At 39.0% G+C, this 18,428-nt stretch overlaps 1 protein-coding gene across 4 annotated transcripts; it reads right to left on the bottom strand.

Annotated features, from left to right (window-relative positions):
• Positions 1-219: 219 nt before the first annotated feature.
• LOC102054177 (receptor-interacting serine/threonine-protein kinase 2-like) lies at positions 220-17,917 on the bottom strand. 4 transcript variants are annotated; one of them, XM_005444584.4, is made up of 12 exons: positions 17,761-17,917; positions 15,115-15,277; positions 12,709-12,862; positions 12,361-12,516; positions 12,075-12,223; positions 10,244-10,293; positions 9,078-9,239; positions 8,243-8,328; positions 6,604-6,672; positions 5,656-5,824; positions 4,634-4,786; positions 220-3,344 (listed from the first exon to the last, which is right to left on the bottom strand). In XM_005444584.4, exons 2-12 carry the CDS (start codon positions 15,261-15,263, stop codon positions 3,022-3,024), a joined length of 1,620 nt encoding a protein of 539 aa, XP_005444641.4. In that variant the 5' UTR covers positions 15,264-15,277; positions 17,761-17,917; the 3' UTR covers positions 220-3,021. The 4 variants fall into 4 exon arrangements, with proteins under 4 accessions (XP_005444641.4, XP_055582298.1, XP_027669044.2 ...); XM_055726323.1 differs by having other exon boundaries at positions 15,115-15,273; positions 17,761-17,908; XM_055726324.1 differs by lacking the exon at positions 220-3,344 and adding an exon at positions 3,351-4,279.
• Positions 17,918-18,428: the final 511 nt, after the last annotated feature.

Below are 18,428 nucleotides of genomic sequence, written 5' to 3'. Positions count from 1 at the left end.
GATAATTAAGTTTCAACAATATTGCCGGTTTCTGTCTTAAAAGTCTGTAAGTATTTCCCACAAGCAAATGATTATCTGTTTTACTTTGATTATGCTTTCCAAAAAGGCAAGAGACTACAACAGCAGTCCTTCTCCTCACAAGCAAGACATCCTTTTTTAGCAGAGATTGTTGAAAGTTCCCATTTAAAGTGTAAATTGGAAAAAAATGCAACAGTGAAGTAGACATTTGGCTCCTTTAATAGGCAAAGCTATTGTCAACACATTCCAATAGACATTGTATTTAATTGTAACAATAGTTTATCTCAAGGCAGTCTTAAAGTTTAACGAATTTACATGTTTTTTTAAGAAAAGGGTTATGGTTCCAGCAGCATTATAGTATGTGATGTAACAAATTTCTATCTCTTAAATGTGCCTAGAAACCACATCATCACTGTATTTAAAATTGCAACCTGCCAGACTACTGAGTTTAATAAACAGTTTAAAACTGCAGAGGCAACAAATTCAACACAGGGAAACAGAATAACGTGGTTTTGCATTTGAAATACCTGTAGATTGTACAACAATTTCTCACGTTAATATGAGTGCCATGAAGCTTGAAGGAATCCAACTATGCCTTCAAAAGACCAGCATTTTATATAACTGTATTTTCATTATAATTAAAATAATCTTGCCGCTTTCCTTTACAGTTGTACTGGTTTTGGCTGGAGTAGAGTGAATTTTCTTGATAGTAGCTAGTTGTGGGGCTGTGTTTTGGATTTGTGCTGGAAGCAGTGTTGATAATGCAGAGATGTTTTCGTTACTGCTGAGCAGTGCTTACACAGAGTCAGGGCCTTTCCTGCCCCTCACACTGGGGCAGCTGACAAAGGGATATTCCATACCACATGATGTCATGCTCAGCATAAGAAGCTGGGGGAAGGAGAAGGAAGGGGACACACACACATCGGAGTGATGGTGTTTGTCTGCCCAAGTAACCCTTGCATGTGATGGAGCCTTGCTTTCCTGGAGACGGCTGAATGAGAAGTGGTGAATGAATTCCTTGTTTTGTTTTGCCTGTGTGCATGGCTTTTGCTTTACTTATTAAAAGTAAACTCAGTTTACTTTATAAAAAGTAAAACTCAGCCCGTGAGTTTTCTCATTCTTCTGATTTTCTCTGCCATCTCACCAGGGGGGAGCATGTGTGGCTTCGTGACTGTTAAACTATTAACAGTCCTTTTTGGCACCTGTGGGGCTTGGAGCGGTTTCAAGATAACAACAGAATTAATTGGAATGTGCTAGATTGAATTTATAGCTGCTATTACTGTTCAGCTATTAATTGACAGGGCTCTGTGGTTGCCATGGGGCTTGCTTGCCTTACTGTATGTTAGAGTCTAGTGCTTGCTAGTGTCTGCTTTCTGCTTTCACTGCTTGCTGTACTGCTGCCGTGGTTTAACCCCAGCCAGCAACTAAGTACCACACAGCTGCTTGCTCACCTCCCCCCTGCCAAGGAACAGGGAGGACAATCAGGAAAAAGGCAAAATTCAAAGGTTGAGATAAGAACAACTTAATAATTGAAATAAAATAAAACAAACCCAATAATAATTGCAATGAAAAGGAGGGAGAAGGGGAGAGGAATAAAATCCAAAGGGAAAGAGGGAAAAAAACAAACAAAAAAACCCCAACAAGGGATGCACAATACAATTGTTCACCATCCGATGAGTGACGTCCAGCCAGCCCCCGAGCAGTGACTGGCAGACCCTAGCCAACCCCCCACCCCCCGGTTTATATACTGAGCATGACATTCTATGGTATGGAATAGCCCTTTGGCCAGTTCGGGTTAGCTGTCCCGGTTGTGTCGCTTCCCAATTTCCCAAGCCCCTCCAGCCTTCCCACTGGCAAGGTCTGAGAAGCTGGAAGTCCTTGACTTAGTATAAACATTACCAGGCAACAACTAAAAACATTCAGTGTGTTAACAACATTGTCCTCACACCAAATCCAAAACACAGCACCTCACTGCTACTAAGAAGAAAATTAACTCTATCCCAGCTGAAACCAGGACAATTGTTTATCATCTTTCTCTGCTGTGCCTGGGAACATTTTGATAACAGCAATAGTGATGCGCCTGGGCTGGCAGATGGCTGTTTCTGTGCTGCTGTACTGGAAGGGCTGGAACTCTAATGTGAACTCAAGTGGAAGGGATTGTGACCTGTGGATGAGTCCACGCTGGAGCAAGAAGGCCTACAGCACCCAGTTTTCCCAGGTGGTCTCTCACCCATGTACAACCGCGACAACAGTTCAGCAGAACCACCGTTTCAAAATTATCAGCTTGTCACCCCTTCCTGGTTTAATTCTGCATTTGAACTGCAGATACACTTAGAGAACTACATGGATATAAGGTGTTAACATTTTTCCATTTAGAAATACTTTAAGCCCCACCTCTCTGAAGTACTGCTATTAGTGCCCCATTTTCAGAGCATATGTCCATTTGTGAGTGAAAATAAAATCACTTATATGCATAATACAAAATTTCCAAGTCTTACTTCAGAGCCTGTTGAGGAAATATTTCTTGATTCTCTTAAGCCTTTCACCCTAACAGCTGACTCAGATACAAGCTCAGTGGAAGGCAGTATTTTTTTTTCTCCTCATCCAGTACCCTGCTGTTTGCTATCCTTATTTGGAAGGATTTAGTAACAGACGTTCTTCTGTAGTGTGACCTCCAAAAAGTCATGATCCATTTTCCTCCCATGTCAAAAATCAAGGAAATAAGGTGTCATCTCATTTGAACTATATTTGCTCTGGCACATGTTGCACTCCTCCCATCTCTGAGGTCCAAATTAGAATCTGTATTACAGTCTTGGTAATTTGTGCAGGCAGCAGTTGACTTGACCTTTTAATCCAGCTAGCTCTTTCCACTAGAGGACTAAAATCATGGGCTGTAAGCAGGATTGACTTCAGTCAATGGGTTATGAGGAATTAACATGAAATGTTGCCATTCCAAATTACCAGTGCTCTGATGCATGTCAAAAACTGCAAAAAAAAAGTCAGTCATAACAACAGCCTATTTACCTTAGAAGGACAGTCTGGTCCATGGCTGCCTTGTCCCAGAGGACTACATTTAGTCACTGAAAGTACAGTCACTACAACCTGTGCTGCCCTCTCTCCAAGGCAAAGGCAAGTGTCCAACAATGCGCGAGCACGCCCAGTCACTGTGGGATAAGAGGTAATTGTTTCATAATCCATTCGGGACAACGTTTGCTGTGAGCGAAGGACGTCAAGGATGTGGTTGAGGCGTCCTTCTGTCATGCAGTTCAGTATGGTCTGTCTCTGGCAGGCTAGTATTTGACAGCTGTTTCCTTTGCAGCAAGGATCTTGAGCAAAAAGAAAACAGAATGAGATAAACCAAGTGCTCTTTCTTTCAGAAGCTGTTAGCAAGTGATAGCATCAACATCAGAAATATAAACTCAGCAGAGGAAAGGAGCAGGAGGAGTTAGTTTTATTTGCATTCTGTGTTCAAGACTAGTCCAATGTGTTTTCATCTTTTGTTTGAAATTCACAAAGATCAGATTACAGAAAATACGTGTTTGTAAAGATTATGAAGTGCTCAGCTTGTTTCAGGGGAGGGGAGGAGATTTTCAGGTCTCACACTATTCATCTAGCATCTGTATCAAACTTTATGCAAAGCAGCTTGGCTCAACACAGGTGAGAAAACTGTCTTGCAGAAAGTGGAACAACAGATGAGAGGTAGTTCAGGGCAGTAGGACCATTTGAAACACGTGGCATGAAACTGGGAACTTAAATATACATCAAAGCCAAACCAGTAACAAAAGCAATACCTTGGCAAAAATGGTCAGGAGCTTTGGGTTCTGCCTCTTTTCACAAACTGGTTAGAATGCTTAAGTACTGACATTATACTGTAAATAGCATACACCAAGAGAAAATTAATAACCGAAAGCCATTGCTGCTTTGGAGAACATGCCTGTGTCATTCTGATTTCTGATTGTTGCTGGTAGAGTTCTGTGATGAACTTTTCCTGCATTAATTAGTCTGGAGAAATCAACAGAAATTACGTCATCACTCAGAAGTGAATTGAAGGGGAAGGGTATGGCCAGCTAGATGTGAGAACTCTCACAGACCAGTTTGGAAGGAGTTAGCTCACAAAACTTCTCCTACAGGCAGAAGCAGGCTTCACAGATCAGAAGCTGGCCTCTGCTGCCTCTGTCAGTAGGAAGAACTGAGACCATGTAAGGAAATGAATGGTACCCCCCTCCTCCTAGTCATCTATTTCTGTATTCAGTAGCCACTTCTGTAGAGGTATAGAATACACGGCTTAAAATTACAAAAACATAGTAAAAAAACAAAATTAAAAAAACCCTCCCCAGACTTAACTAATGTATTTCACATTTCTCAGCCTGAGCGTGACGGCGGAAGAGAGCCAAGCCAGTGTTCTCAGTGCCTGAATTTCTCAGAACATATGAGCAGCTGTACACAAATAGACTCATGAGACATTTGTATCAAGTGTGGAGGAGTTACTACACTAAATACCTAAAAACATGTATGAAATTTAGAGAGATCTGTGTCCTCCAAACCGTAAACAATTTAATCACCAAGATCTGGCCAAGGAGAATATTGCCACCTCAAACTGGAAATGGTGTCTTACCTGTCACTGCTTGTTCAAGATGCATCGGCTGGGATCTGTGCTTAAGAGCCAGTGGTGGCTCATTATGCTGACTGCTTCCTTTGCCTGCAGTTGAACCAGATAAAGGAATTGTGCAAAAGGAATTTGATTTTCTACTGTCAGAGCCTGGGTGATCTAGAAAAAGTTTAAAATGATGAGAGCCCTGAATTGAACAAAACCGGAACATTATGCATGTCAGCTACTGCAGAAATCATGAAGACTGACTTCAGAGACTTACTTATTACTAGCTGTTCTTTGGGCCATTATTAATACATCATTATTCCTAAGAAGATTTTAGCATATGTCACTCCACACATACAACTTTTTCAAACTGTCTGTAGGAATTTGTTTCTGATGTTATGGAACGTTCTGTTCTCTCCATAAGTCTCATGGCTATTGATCAGAACTAAAATGCCTTGGAGATGCAGATGTTGCTATAAGTGAATTGATTTCCTATGGCTCAACTGTTGTATCCAAAGGCATGAGGAGTACAGAAGAAGCTTACGGAAATGCATTGCTTCTTGACACAAATTTAAACACTTTAATAGGACAAATCCACATTGGAAAGGCAATGGAAGTTACTTATATAGGAATGGTGATTCTCCAAAATCATTCACATGTTCCTGGAAACAGTCTTTTTAAAACATATCTCTTTCTTATTAGCAAGTTACAAAAAAGGAGTTATTCCTAGTGGCACAAGGCAGTGTAGTTCCCAGGAGGGACTTGTTCTGTCAGAAGCAACAGGCAGTGTTTGATGTGGGAGGGAAAGGCAGCTGTACATGTCCAGGTTCTAAAAATAATTTAGCAAGAAAGGCTTTTTGAGCTATACACTTAATGAAAAGATACTGCGGCATCTCTGGTTTTCTGCAGGGAACTCATGCTTCAGATGGAACCAGTAGAGGGCACAGCTGTACTCTGAGAAGTGACAATTTTACATGGAAAATAACCTTTGTATATGGAAGAACTGATAATATTTATCCTTGAATATGTTTCAAGGTAGATACCTTTCTTTGTTGTTGCGTTCTGTGGGGCAGTATTTGACAGACCCATCTCAAGAATATTTTCTCTTCCTGCATTATTTGCACTGCTATCAAATAGAAGAGTTGACAAGCTTGGCACCACAAAATGATTTTTCTTGTTGATTAAGTGGTTGGGTTTTTGTGGACAGATAACCTGGAAAAGATCAAAATAGAGAAGAATTATCTTCTTGTAAAATTTCAAAACCATTTTCTAAGTAGTTTTCTCTTGTAATGTAAGGCTGTAGTATCACAGTGTAAGTCAGGCTGGGTATGCAGCTGTTGAGCCTACAGACATACTTAATTCAACTGTAGCTAATTAGCTTGGGTCACTGTGGCAGCACAGATGCAAAGGCTGACTGTCCTAGGGTTTACTGCAGCCCTAGACTGCTTTTGCAGCGTGTGCTGCCAGCAGCCTTGGTGTCACTAGAACCTGAGCTGTTGAAAGCTAGCGCTGATCCGGGCACGTAAGCTTCAGTTCTCCCTCTGTATCTTGTAGCATTGGCAGACCTGCCACAAGTGCCAAAATAACTTTGAAAATGGGAGTTAACTATATTTTGGAATCATCACAAAGCAGTTGGCCTTGCTTTAGGAAAACTGGTCGAAAAAGCTGGGAATTCAGCCTAGGACTTTCTCTAGCCATTGTTTTGAACACACTACAAGCAAGGTTAGATTTCTGCAATTTCATTAGGACCCCTTCAAGACAGAGGGGTTCAAAGCAACTTTTAAGCGGAGCAGGTTATTTTTGTAAAAGCAGCAGCAGAGTCAGCTGCTTGGAAGAAGGTAAAACAGTGATGTTTGTTGGTTAACTGGATGGAGTTATCCTGGTTAGGGACATTTTGCTCCACAGTGTTTGCATTCTACATTGTTAGGACTGGCAGGAGAAACAAGCAGCTAATGAAGTACTCTTGTAAGACTGTCATGCCATGTACTCACCTCTGAATTGCATATGCCCATCTGCAATGTGTATATTTCTGAACCTTTGCATGCATTAAGTGCTGTCTCCTGGAAAAAAATAGCACAGGCACTCTAGTAAGTATACGTATGGTTTGTTCAATTCACAGTTGTCAGGAGCAAGAATTTATACTGACACTAACAATTCATACTGACAACATATATTAAACTCCAAGATGCACCAATCTATGTAACAGTGAATTGCACAGAGCAGTTTTGCTTTCTAACATGTTAAGTGTGCATAGAATCTTAACAAAAAACCACCTCTACCTTGTTACTTTTTCTGCTGTTTCAAACTTATTTTAAAACACAGTTTTGAGTCATGCAGGGGAAGGTGAAAATAGCCCTATGCTGAAAGAGAGGGGGAGGGGGAGAGATATTTGGCTCACTATAACATGTTTTCCTTTAAGTATACAGATGGCAGGGCCATCCTGTATTTAATATGCCAAGGTGTCTGCAGTAAGGATGTGTCAATACTTGTAACATTTTTCCATTTTGTACACCTGCAGCAGATTTGCTAAACTGTTTATTAGCTCCTATACTTCAACACTTAGGAATCAGTCCACTTCCAAGAATCTCCAGTAGCATTTTCACAGTTGCTTTGAACATATTGTCAGTTCAGTTGTTTGAACCATAAATAGTGCTCTCTGCTAATTTAGCCAATAGAAGAATAAAACCTTGCTCAAGGGAGATCAAAGCATTAAATTATGGATTATTTGGCAGCACAATCCTAAATAAACTTCAACAGTAGTAAAAATGACTTGGACTATAACCATGCCATCTATTAAAACATCAATCAAGTCTGTTCTGTGATCCCAGAATGTGATTGCAACATGCAGAAATAATCCAGTGTGCATTGACATAAACAACTCATGTAAGTGCAGCAATGAAACCAGCAACGCAGCACAGGTTGCGTAAATCCAGATGGAGTCAGAATATTTGTTCAAGCGCTGAAGCATGTGTCACTGGTTTCACCACTATGACTAAGTTAACTACATAGGATATAGCTGTATTTGTGGCAGTCAGATTTGTGCCAAATTTCCCATGGCAGCGTAGACATATATGGAGTCAGCTGTATCCCTTAGTTGTTGGCTGTTCCCCGTCCATTCCTGTGGTATCAGAGAACCCTCTTAGACCCTAGGACAAGAGTGTCTTGTGCCTGAAGCACATCAATTTAGAAGCAGTGAAGTGTACAGAACAGTGCTGATACTAATATTGCTACAACAGGTACAAATACTGTCCAGATTTGGGACTAAATGTCTTCTAACCAGTACATACAACAAAAATTATCCTTGATTTTACCCCTAATCTTATCAGCTTGAGGTTGATACTTGTTCTCATTCACATGGGCTTACCAGTCTGACTACAGCTGGTGACTGGAAAGAAGCAATTGGATTTTTATATTCACAGGTAGCAACTGACATAGTTTTTAGATAAGCTCCCATTATCTATTTACTGCAATTCCTGAATGAACCTGAGGTGTCAAAGGGTATTCTCCAGCTCTTGGCATGTACAGTAAATCAAAGAAGGCAAAGCTTTTCCTGTTTTGGAGCACAAAGACTGCAATAGAGAGAATCTAGTAATGTCCTTGTAGGAGTACAAAACTTAATTTTGCACTAACCTTTGCATCCATCAGATTGTAGATTGCAGTGGAAATTGCCTCCTTATTTATACTGGTCAAAATTCCATGTAGAAGTTCTACACATTCTGCAGGGGTAATAAAGCATTTTAAATACCACATTGCATCTGAAGTTATGTATATATTTAGGCATCAGCCTATTTCAACTAACTTTACCATTATGTTGAGTAGCTGGATGAACTAGATGAAATTAGTTTAATATAACTTCCACTTCATACCTCCTCCTGGTTTTCTTTTTTAATTGATTTTAAAGAATGGTTACAGTCACATTAAAATGACGTTTTCTTAAATGTTTATATAGATGCAGTGAACTTACTTGCGAAAGATTTACACGTGACTATAAATCTGTCACAATAAAGCTATATGCAAATTGGTTCCTCATCACTTCAACTTTGAAAATTTGAAAATCCTCAAATACCACAATTTTAACATTTCTTGGCTATCCTTTTTAGAAGCAGATGATAAACATAATTCCACTAAAGTAAACAATGTTAGCACACTTCAAAGGGAATTGGTTATGCATTAGAATCAAGAAATGCCCAAGACAGGTTGATCTTTGTTAAACCAGTATATATAGCTGATAATGTCACTTCCTTTATTTGTACGAATTTTTACTTTATACTAAACATCATTTTGTAGATAAGTAAACCATTTCTGGTAGGAAGCTTCAATTAGAAAAACCATCTACAGCACACTGTTGATCTAAACACTACTTCCACTTCAGTTGTTCTGTCAATGATTTAGAGTGCTAGAGCAATGTTCCCAGCAAGACTATCTCCATACAAATCTTGCAAAGAAAGAAAGCCCCCAATGTTACCTGCAATACATGGTCTACAATCTGGTTCTTGATGCCAGCACAGAGTGATAAGGTGCAACAGTCTGTTCCTCTCAGGCAAATTGCTTGGTACAAACTTTTCTGAAACGCCAGGCCGCAAACTGCTGCATATTCCTGTCAAAACTTCCAGCAGTGTTGTTTGACCTGCAATTTATAGGAAAATGTCACTGCAAAAACCATTAAAGACCTCAGAATTCTCTTAAAATTATATACAGAAGAAGTTATTTTGTGTATTTTAAAACAAAGGCTGCTTTTTAAAATGCAAAACTGTATTACCACTCTTGTAAATAGATATGCTAACAATAACTGTAACTGCTTAGTGCAACAGGAAATTTCAGCATAAAGAACTCTGTCTAAATAATGCCACAAATGGGTATGTAAATATGCCTTACACCTGCATTACAAGAGTTTAACTCAATGTAAAAATAAAAATAAAAAAAATTACTTTGGGCAGCCACAAGATGGCAGCCATAAGCTGTGTGAACATTAAGATACTATTCTATGCAGTATTTCCAAAAGATCCTCAGCCTGTAAAATGACAGACAAAGAGTCCTTCAATCAGTTTTGCCATGCAGAATGGAGCTCATAGGAAAGAAGCCTTTCACTGATCTCCACCTCCATGAAAAAGCGATCATTCCTAGACTGTGACAATTATTATATAATGCTTTGCAAACTGAATGCTTTAAAACTGTGCACACTTTCATCTCAGAAAGTAAGATTCCCTGCTCACTTAAGAGCATTCAGCATGAACTGGCATTTTTTGATGGGGATGTGAAACTCAAAGCAACTTTAAAAAGAAAATCCTGCTCATCCAGTTAGCTGCTTGCCACTAAAATGTTCCCTGATTTTAAAATGACAACTGTCAAATATAAAGTGGTACTGTCTCTCCCTAAAGGCAACATAAAACCCAATTCAGTAACAGAGTGCTTCAGCAAGCACAGAGAGATGATACAAGTGGGGTAAGAAGCTATGCTTTCCCCTTCATCTTTACATCCCTTAATGTGGAGCTTTGTGCTGTAACAATAATAGAAGGCAAAGGCACATCTGAAAAGACAGTGTTGTTCGTATCATAATTTCCTTACAATAAGGGAATTAGTGGAAAATATTAGGGCAACACAAAGTCTGACATGAACAACAGAGATAAATACCTTCAAAAGGTTTCTGTCTGCTTAGGCTCTCCCAACACAGTATTCCAAAACTGGAAAAAAAAAAATAGAGCAAGTTTAATGGTTTAAGAGAAAGGAGTTTTTCTAGACAAAGTCTATAGAAGTCTTTCCTGAGAAACTTTTTCCTGCACTATTGTTTCAGTTTTCAACTGAGCTGTTCTTATAAAATAATAAATGTATTAGAAATTTTTTTTCTTTAAACATAGGATTAATTATAATTACATTTCCGGTTACCATCCTGTTTCCATTTGCTCTTGTGAGTTTCAGAACCTTCTATTCTCCTTTCTCTTATCATTTACAAGTATTGTAAATAGCAATTGAAAGAGCTGCACTTTTCAGCAGGTGTGAAAAGCACATCAGTTAACCTACAAAAAACTTGATTCTGACCCACTGTGTGCCTGTTTTCTTCAGCAAATTTTGATGGGGCTCCAAATACCTTTTTCCTCTTCTAACATCCCAGGAAGTATTCCAGTGATACCATAGATCTACATATATAACCCACAACTCAGATGGTATAAAACACAGTTGTTTGTTAAAAAAGAAGATCAGTCTGCAAAATCCGAGGCAGAAGCAAGGAGGCTGCTGGAAGAGAAAAAGCAGGCTATGGGTGAGTCACAAGCAAAGCAGTCAAAAGGGGAAGAGGCGGTTCTAGGATAAACATATCTGCTTACTCATATATCTTGCTGTAGTGCCCAATTACAATGTTTAAAAGAACCCCCTCTTCTGCCTAATTTCCACATAAAATCTGAAAATGCTTTTACTTAAATACCCCCTCAGAAAGTATTAATGCAATATGGACATACATGTAACTTACGTGTATTTAATATATAACACAGTTTTGTTTTCTCTCTTGCACCACTGTCTAGCCATGCACCTATCTCATGCACTGAGTCACATCTGAGCATCTAATTATGTAAGAATGACATGCTGGAAAATTAATTATGCTACCTGAAAGTAAGCCTCCACTCTTCCTGCACAAAAATCTTACGTTTATGAACAACATCAGGTTAGTCACATCACTTAGAGGTGTCCTCAAGTGTGTGCATTATTTGACTCACCTTAGAGCCTGCCTCTGTGACTATAGAGCAGGAGTTTAAATTTGTTGCTTCCGTAAAAGCTCTGAAAGGGAAGAGTGGTCGTGCTTAAAAGTTATTGATAATGTTAGTGCACAGGCTCTGTATGCCGGTTGTGAAGATGTATGTCCATACAGACAATAGTTGCAATTTGAGGTTGTCTCATTTATTCTCATTTATTGCAGCAACCACAAAGCATGTAACAAGTCCAAAAGGGGGGTGTGGCAGTAGGTGATCTTCCTCCTTTGTATAAATCACTTTGTTAAAAAGTATGAATGCTTTAGTGGCTCGGTAAGTTATTCCGGCAGAGATTCCATATGACCTTAAGGGGATGCTGCTGCAAGATCTTTTTTTTTCACCTGGGCCTCATATCTAGGCATAAACAGTTCTTCCTGAAACTAAAGCTAACACAGTTCATGCTTAGAAACTATGTGAAGTAGTTAATAGGTTTCTAAATGTACATGAAAGTTCTGGCAGCTGTGTTACACTTTTTAAACATCTAGGTCCGCTATATAAATGTTTATACGATGAACTCTAAGAAGAGTTCGTAAGCTTGGTATATTATTCACCAGATATGGGTAATTCCAAATTTAATTCACTGCTGTAATTGGCCTCACATGAAATACTACATTATGTAGATCTGGCATTTCTAGTGTAGTGTCTTTGAAAATAAATGTTTTGGCAACATTGTAGAACATAACAAGGACTAGGTATGACCTGCCCTTAGAAATCCCGTTCACCTGTAAATATCACCTTCCTGGGAAGGAAGGCCTCCTTCAAGTATTTCAGGAGGGAGGTACACTAAGTCCTGGCAGTTCCTCTGGTTGCAGTTCTGCAGGTCTGACCTCAGTTGCTGTTTCCTCCAGTTGGTTAGACCGTAATCTGTTAGCTAGAGAGATGGGGAAAAAAAGAGTAAATTTTAGTAAGAATACCTCAAGTCTTGGTATTGACTATTAGGATAAATATATACAACAGTAGGAAAATCATTGGATTTTACATTAGTAGGCTAAAAGTAGAAGCTCCTACCTTGGCTCTGTACTGCGTATCCAAAAGCACATTGGAAGGTTTCAGGCTGCAGTGAGAGAAAGCAGGTTTGAAGCTGTGAAGGTGATGCAGCCCTTCAGCCACATCTGACAGGATCCTTATGAGTAAGGGAAATGGAAGTTCTGGGTACAGCTGACGCTAAGTAACACAAAATACAGGTTTTGGTAGTCTTACTATTGACATTTTCATTTGACAATAGACAGAGGTACAATACAGAAGCTAAAAAACATATTGACTGTAACTACTGTCTATAATTTACATGCCGATTTTTCTCTGTTGGCTGACCTTGTAATTAATTTTGTCACATAAAAGATTACTTCTTTTATCTACCTCGTGGATGAGCGAGCCGAGGGATCCATTGTTCATCCATTCAGTCACTATCCCCACAAGTCCATGATACTGGTAAATCCCAAGAGAAGGCAGGAGACGTTCAGACTCATAGCATCTGACACTTGCTATATCCTGAAGCAGCAACTTCCACTCCCTGTAAAAAAGAAATGGTTTAGAGGCAGGTGAGACTGAAGGGAATTTCAGCTAGACATGAAATAGTGTAGAATATGGAAACAAGAGATAGCTATATGGCTGAACACAAGCTAATATAATCCTACCAATAAAACCCCAGTATTATATCATCTTCCAAACAATTGTAAGAAAATGAAGCAATCCCTTGTGTAGTGTATTTTTCTAATATAATAGATGGTATAAAATAATATAAAGACCTCTGGATGCTTTACTATGAAAATAAGAGCACAGTTTAAGGCAGCATTGAAGTGTGAAGGCAGGAGAAATCCAAGTTACATGAAATACTACATTAGGAAAAATCAGAACTTGTATTGTATCCTCCTGTAATTAGCGAGATCCACATTTACAAGGAAATTATGATCTTCCATGCTTATCTAATGGGACCATGTTATATAGATGATCTATGATACAGTATGTCATAGCATGATATAAAAGCGAAGCCAAATTCAGATTTAATGTAAGCAGCACCACTCTAGTGACTTTGCCAAATTTGATTCATGCTCAACTGCAGTTGGATTGTAGACCTGAATTCAAACAGAGTTTATTTACAGAGAGTAACAAAGCTTTGCTTTTATCATCAGGAGAGTAAAGTTTTCTTGTCTAAGGATTTCAAACAGTTACTTCTTCAGGCACAGGAAACACTGAACTATCAATTCAATTGTGGATTTTCATAGAAATAACTGAACTTCTGCTACAGGTTCATTTTTATTTTTTTTTTAAATTGTATGTTTGCTTTTAAAGATCTGATTATCTCTATGGTACTTGTGAGCTGAACAATCATTGAAATTAATTCAAAATTCAGTTGATTTCAACAGACCTGGGGCTCATTCTTATTGTTCTAACCAGCCTTTACATTGAGACTTCAGTTTCAGTTTCTCATATTTACTGTGTTGATTCACAGGCTTGTAAAACTGATCGCTGGAAGTAATTCACAGCCCCACCTGTTCTAACACTTATTTCCACAAATCCAAGTATCTCTCATCTGCATAGTTTTTGCAGCCCGAGTAAAACACAGTTTATTCTCCTAGCTTTCCTAAACACTGTGTGGTGTTAAAAAAAAAAAAAAAAAAAAAAAAAAGAGATCAGAATGGTAGAAACGGAGAGAAGAGCAAAACAGTGGCTTTTAGTTTTAGGGAGCAAGTTTGAGTGAAAATCCGGATAGCATGTGAAATTCAAAGCAAAGCAAAATGTTGATATCTGTAACTAACTGTTTTGTTTTGGGGTTTGTTTGTTTGACTTAAAGAAGGTGTGGACAGAGGATGGAGGAAACTTTTTTTCTTTAAACAAGATACCAAACAAATAACATTTGTTCAGATTACAAAATTGCTGGACTTCTATTGTCTAAAAACAAGCAATCCTCCGCTCCAACCACAAAAAAACCTTAAAATTTTTAATTGTTCCCTAATTCTGGCAGCATTTGGTTTTTGAAGTATCACTGTCAATTCAACAGTTTAAAAATATTTATATCAAATAATGTTATTCCCTCCCTTGGCTTTATAATGAAACACTATGTATTTGAGCAGGACACTTGGTATTTTACTTTAACAAACACCACCTGAATGGCAGGATTCTCAATTGTTAAGAGTAACTAGTTTGTAAGTTCACATCAGACACTCCTTTTCTGATAAACAGTCAGGTCAGTGCATTTCCTAATATGTTTTGCTGTTGCTTCACCAAAAGTACCTTGTGGTTATTCTTGGAAGCTTTGTGGTTTTGTTGCACAATGGAATTTTGTGGTCAGTAGGCTGACGTCTGTCAGTTACTGCTTATTTGTTTTTATAATTAGGACAAATACACATCTCACAGCCCTGTAACCCTGACCATTATCCCTCCCTCCTCCCATTGCTCTCCTCTCACCTACCTGTACATGCTGGTTTAGATTAAATTCAGCTGAGATCTCTTTAGGGACCTCCAGGAAGATGTAATACCATAGCATGCTGAGTACTACTGATCAGAGTCTGTAGACATTATTATAGTAGAGATACTATTTCTTCAGAATTACACTTTACTTTTATAAAAAATTGTAAAAAAGCCATAGAGCTTGTTTCTTAGTATAAGTGCCTCCAAGTTGCCTCTTGGCTAGTCAGGATTTCTAGGAAGGGAGGTATGTTTAGGGATCAGATAATCCTGGCCATGCCATGATTCATTCTACTGCCATCACTGCAGGTCTGTGCTCCCCACCTTTGTGGTTAATTGGCCGAAGAAGACACGTACCTCTCTGTAGTGTCCTGGTTGGTCAGTAGCTTCACAGATATGTGAGTGTTCCAAGAAATATGAAAGGCTTTGAGTGCAAAGCCTGAGCCTGTCCTGGTCAAGGTAAAGCTATCCAGATCTTCCTGGGCTACTACAGGAAGTGTAGCCATTTCTTGATGGCTGGCTTGGGGGAAAAAATGGCAGAAAAGGAAAAGTTTTAAGAACTACTTTTTGTCACTACAACCAAAGCACAGTGAAGCTGCACCACCCCTTACTTCCCAAATAACTATTACCCTAATCTAACAGGCTTCCTTTTACCACTCTGTGTCAGACTTTCCTTATAAAGATGGGAATAACGCCCTAATTGCAAAGGAGTGTCTGGACTATAACCTGCCATCTGAGCCTGCAAAGGTGCTAATTAATTGCTCATTGTTATTTCTGATGACTTTGAAACGTTGGGCCATTATTTATAATACAAAATGTGATATTAAAGTGGTGCTGAATTATGTAGACAACAAACTAGTATCTTACATGCTAGACAAATAGAGTTTCCCTGTTTCTTATAAAAAAGGCTATTATTCAATAACTCATGTCTGTGTGTTCTGCATAATTCTTGCATAGCTTCTTTAGTACAGTGTCTCCTGTGAACAGAAAAGCAAGGCAGAAGGCCAGTTTCGTGCTGCTGTAAGATGGCAGAACTCTGTTAAATGGAGCTGTGTCTTTGTAGCAGCCACTAATTTGGCCAATACTGTCTCTACACAGTACCTGTCTATGACCATCCGAGTGTCTCAGACACGTTGCATGGCACTGCATGTGGATTAGAGATAACCTCTGCAAAGCATCGCCGTCTTACTACACGAGCAATATTTTTAATTACATCTGTGAAGCTACTTTAGACTAGAGATAAGCAAAAGTCAGTGGTGAAAGAGGAAAACAAGAAAGATAAGAAAACAGATGGGATAAACCCATTGGTCAGGGTTACTGCAAGATCAGCAGTCAGTGAGTCAGAAGAATTCCAACTAGAATACTCCCTTCAGGGTCCAGTAGACCAGGGCTAGGAGGTGAAAGATGTGAGGGAGCAAAAGTAACAGGGCCGAAAGTCTGAAGTAACCGTGATGACTGTTGAGTGTGAATTGTGTCCTTCTAGAAGACAGACTGTACAAAAATTGCTGCTGGTATGTAGAAGGCCTGTAAATCTTCTGACTTTGGGCAGATGACTTGTTCTCCGTGAGTAAAAGAGAAACAAAATCTGGAAGCTAAATCAGCCTATGCTCATGGCTGAACTGCTTCTAGTTCATGACCAACTTGTTTTCATAGATTCATTTCCAGTTGATCTCAGTATCTCAGCTGTGCCGTGCAGGTGTATTCACAATCAGAGGGGGTACTAAGCACAGTCTAATCTCAATCAAGAGCATCTAATCACAAACAAAATGGAAATAAAAGGTTCAGCTTTAACAGTATTTGATTCTGATAGGAAAGCACAGTTGAACTTTATGCTTTTTGTTAGATTCTTGTAGCTTGACAGGAACAGCTGCCTTAGGTCCTTCACTTAGGGTTTTCTTACATATAAATATACATCCAATATGGTATGAGGCTGATGAACAGCTTAAGAGTTTCATAAACTTTGGAAAGATTCCTCTGAATGAAGATAAATTTCCAAATAAGCCGTTTATCCTTTAATGTTGCAAAGAGAGACCACGCATCTACAAAACCTGATTATGAAGGAGGTAATCAGAATGCTGGCAGGAGCAAAATTATGCCTAATTTTTGTTATATACGACAATAAGTAATCATTGAAATAGCCAAAAGAATTTACTCCAAACATAGTACAAGGAAGATCAAACAATGAATACAGGTTCTAAACCATTCCTGAAAGTATCTGTTTTTATTTAAAATTGGATCAAGTAAAGCTATAACTTGTTTTTTAAACTCTTGCTAACTAGCTACTTAGACAAAAGTAAAAGCTAGCCATCAGCTCCTATCTTGGATTTGAAAAATCTAATTTAACTAGAGATTTTTTAAAAACAAAACGAAATTCGCTTCAATCTTTCTCTGTTACAGGCCATGACATGCCAAGCACCACTCTCCCTGTGTCTGAGTTGTACATTTGTTTCCACACCTTGACCTAAACTTATTTGCTGATAATCACCAAGAATTTAACCCTAAAATAAGAAATCTTTTATTTATTCAGGGTGCTACCCAGATTCCTAAAATAGTTGGAAGGACTAATCATGGAATTATAGATAACAGTCTCCCTCTACCCCCCACAGATTACAAGTTTGGTACCAAAGCCATTTTTTCAGTAGTTCCACTCTTCTGAATGCTTTTTCCTCCTAGACCCTTTAAAAAACTCACTATCCACCCACAAAACCGGTATTTCTTAGGTGACTTCTACAACGAAGGGTTTCACATTATTTTTAAGTAAGATACTGAAAATCTCAGACAACTTTTACATCCTCCCCTAGTTGGGCAGGCAGGGGCAGGAAGGAGACTGCTATAAACCCACTTATGTCAAGTTTCTAATTTTAAAGGTCATTTTAAAAAAGTAATTCATAGCAAAGATATTTGCCTTAGTATGAGAGAAACTCTGCATAACGTTAATACACAAAGGACTCAGTAATATGTAAGCTTAATGCACAGATGACACAGAGACAGAAATCAACTTACCTCTGGAAATACGGGCATAAAAACTACAGAATGGAGTGAAACTGCAGCAGATACCAAGTGCAAGTCCTCTCTGAACTGCATTCAAACACAGCTGGAGCTGTCCTGCCCCTGAGTCAGCTGCCTTGTTGATCTCTGCTTTTATTGGCTATCTGCAAACATCCAGATTTCCTGGTCGGATATACAAACTGTAACTCTTTAGTGACTGCAGATGGGTTTTCACAAGCTGATTCATTACCTGCCTGTAATTTATAAGAGCGAGTACAGAAAAAGAGCTTGGATAGCTGTTTTTTCCACAATAAGGAATGCCAAGAGGGGAAGCTATACAGCAGTGACAAACACCGTATTGGATACAGCCCAGACATGGAAGCATGTAGAGCTGTGTGTAGATTGTGCAGCTGATGCTTATCTCTGCAGGAGATCAAGCCAACAGCACAAGTACAAAATTCTCCTAAACTTTTTGAGTCAAGTTGATCTTAAAACAGGAAAAAAAAAAAAAAGCTCGTTTTCTGGCTAGAGGGTATGTAAGCATAGGGGTGACATTAGGTTGCAAAATGAGGATCAACTGGCTGTTGAGCAGCCCTGCTGAAAAGGTTGGGGGGGGGGGGTGTATGGTGGAAGTTAAGTCGATCATGAGCCAACAGTGTGCTCTCATCACAAGTGGGGAAGAT

This window comes from Falco cherrug, chromosome 14 (assembly GCF_023634085.1).
Source record: "Falco cherrug isolate bFalChe1 chromosome 14, bFalChe1.pri, whole genome shotgun sequence".
In the NCBI taxonomy this organism is placed as follows: domain Eukaryota; kingdom Metazoa; phylum Chordata; class Aves; order Falconiformes; family Falconidae; genus Falco; species Falco cherrug.
The sequence above is the reverse complement of the archived record's forward strand: the minus strand, read 5'-3'. Positions and strand labels throughout refer to the sequence as shown.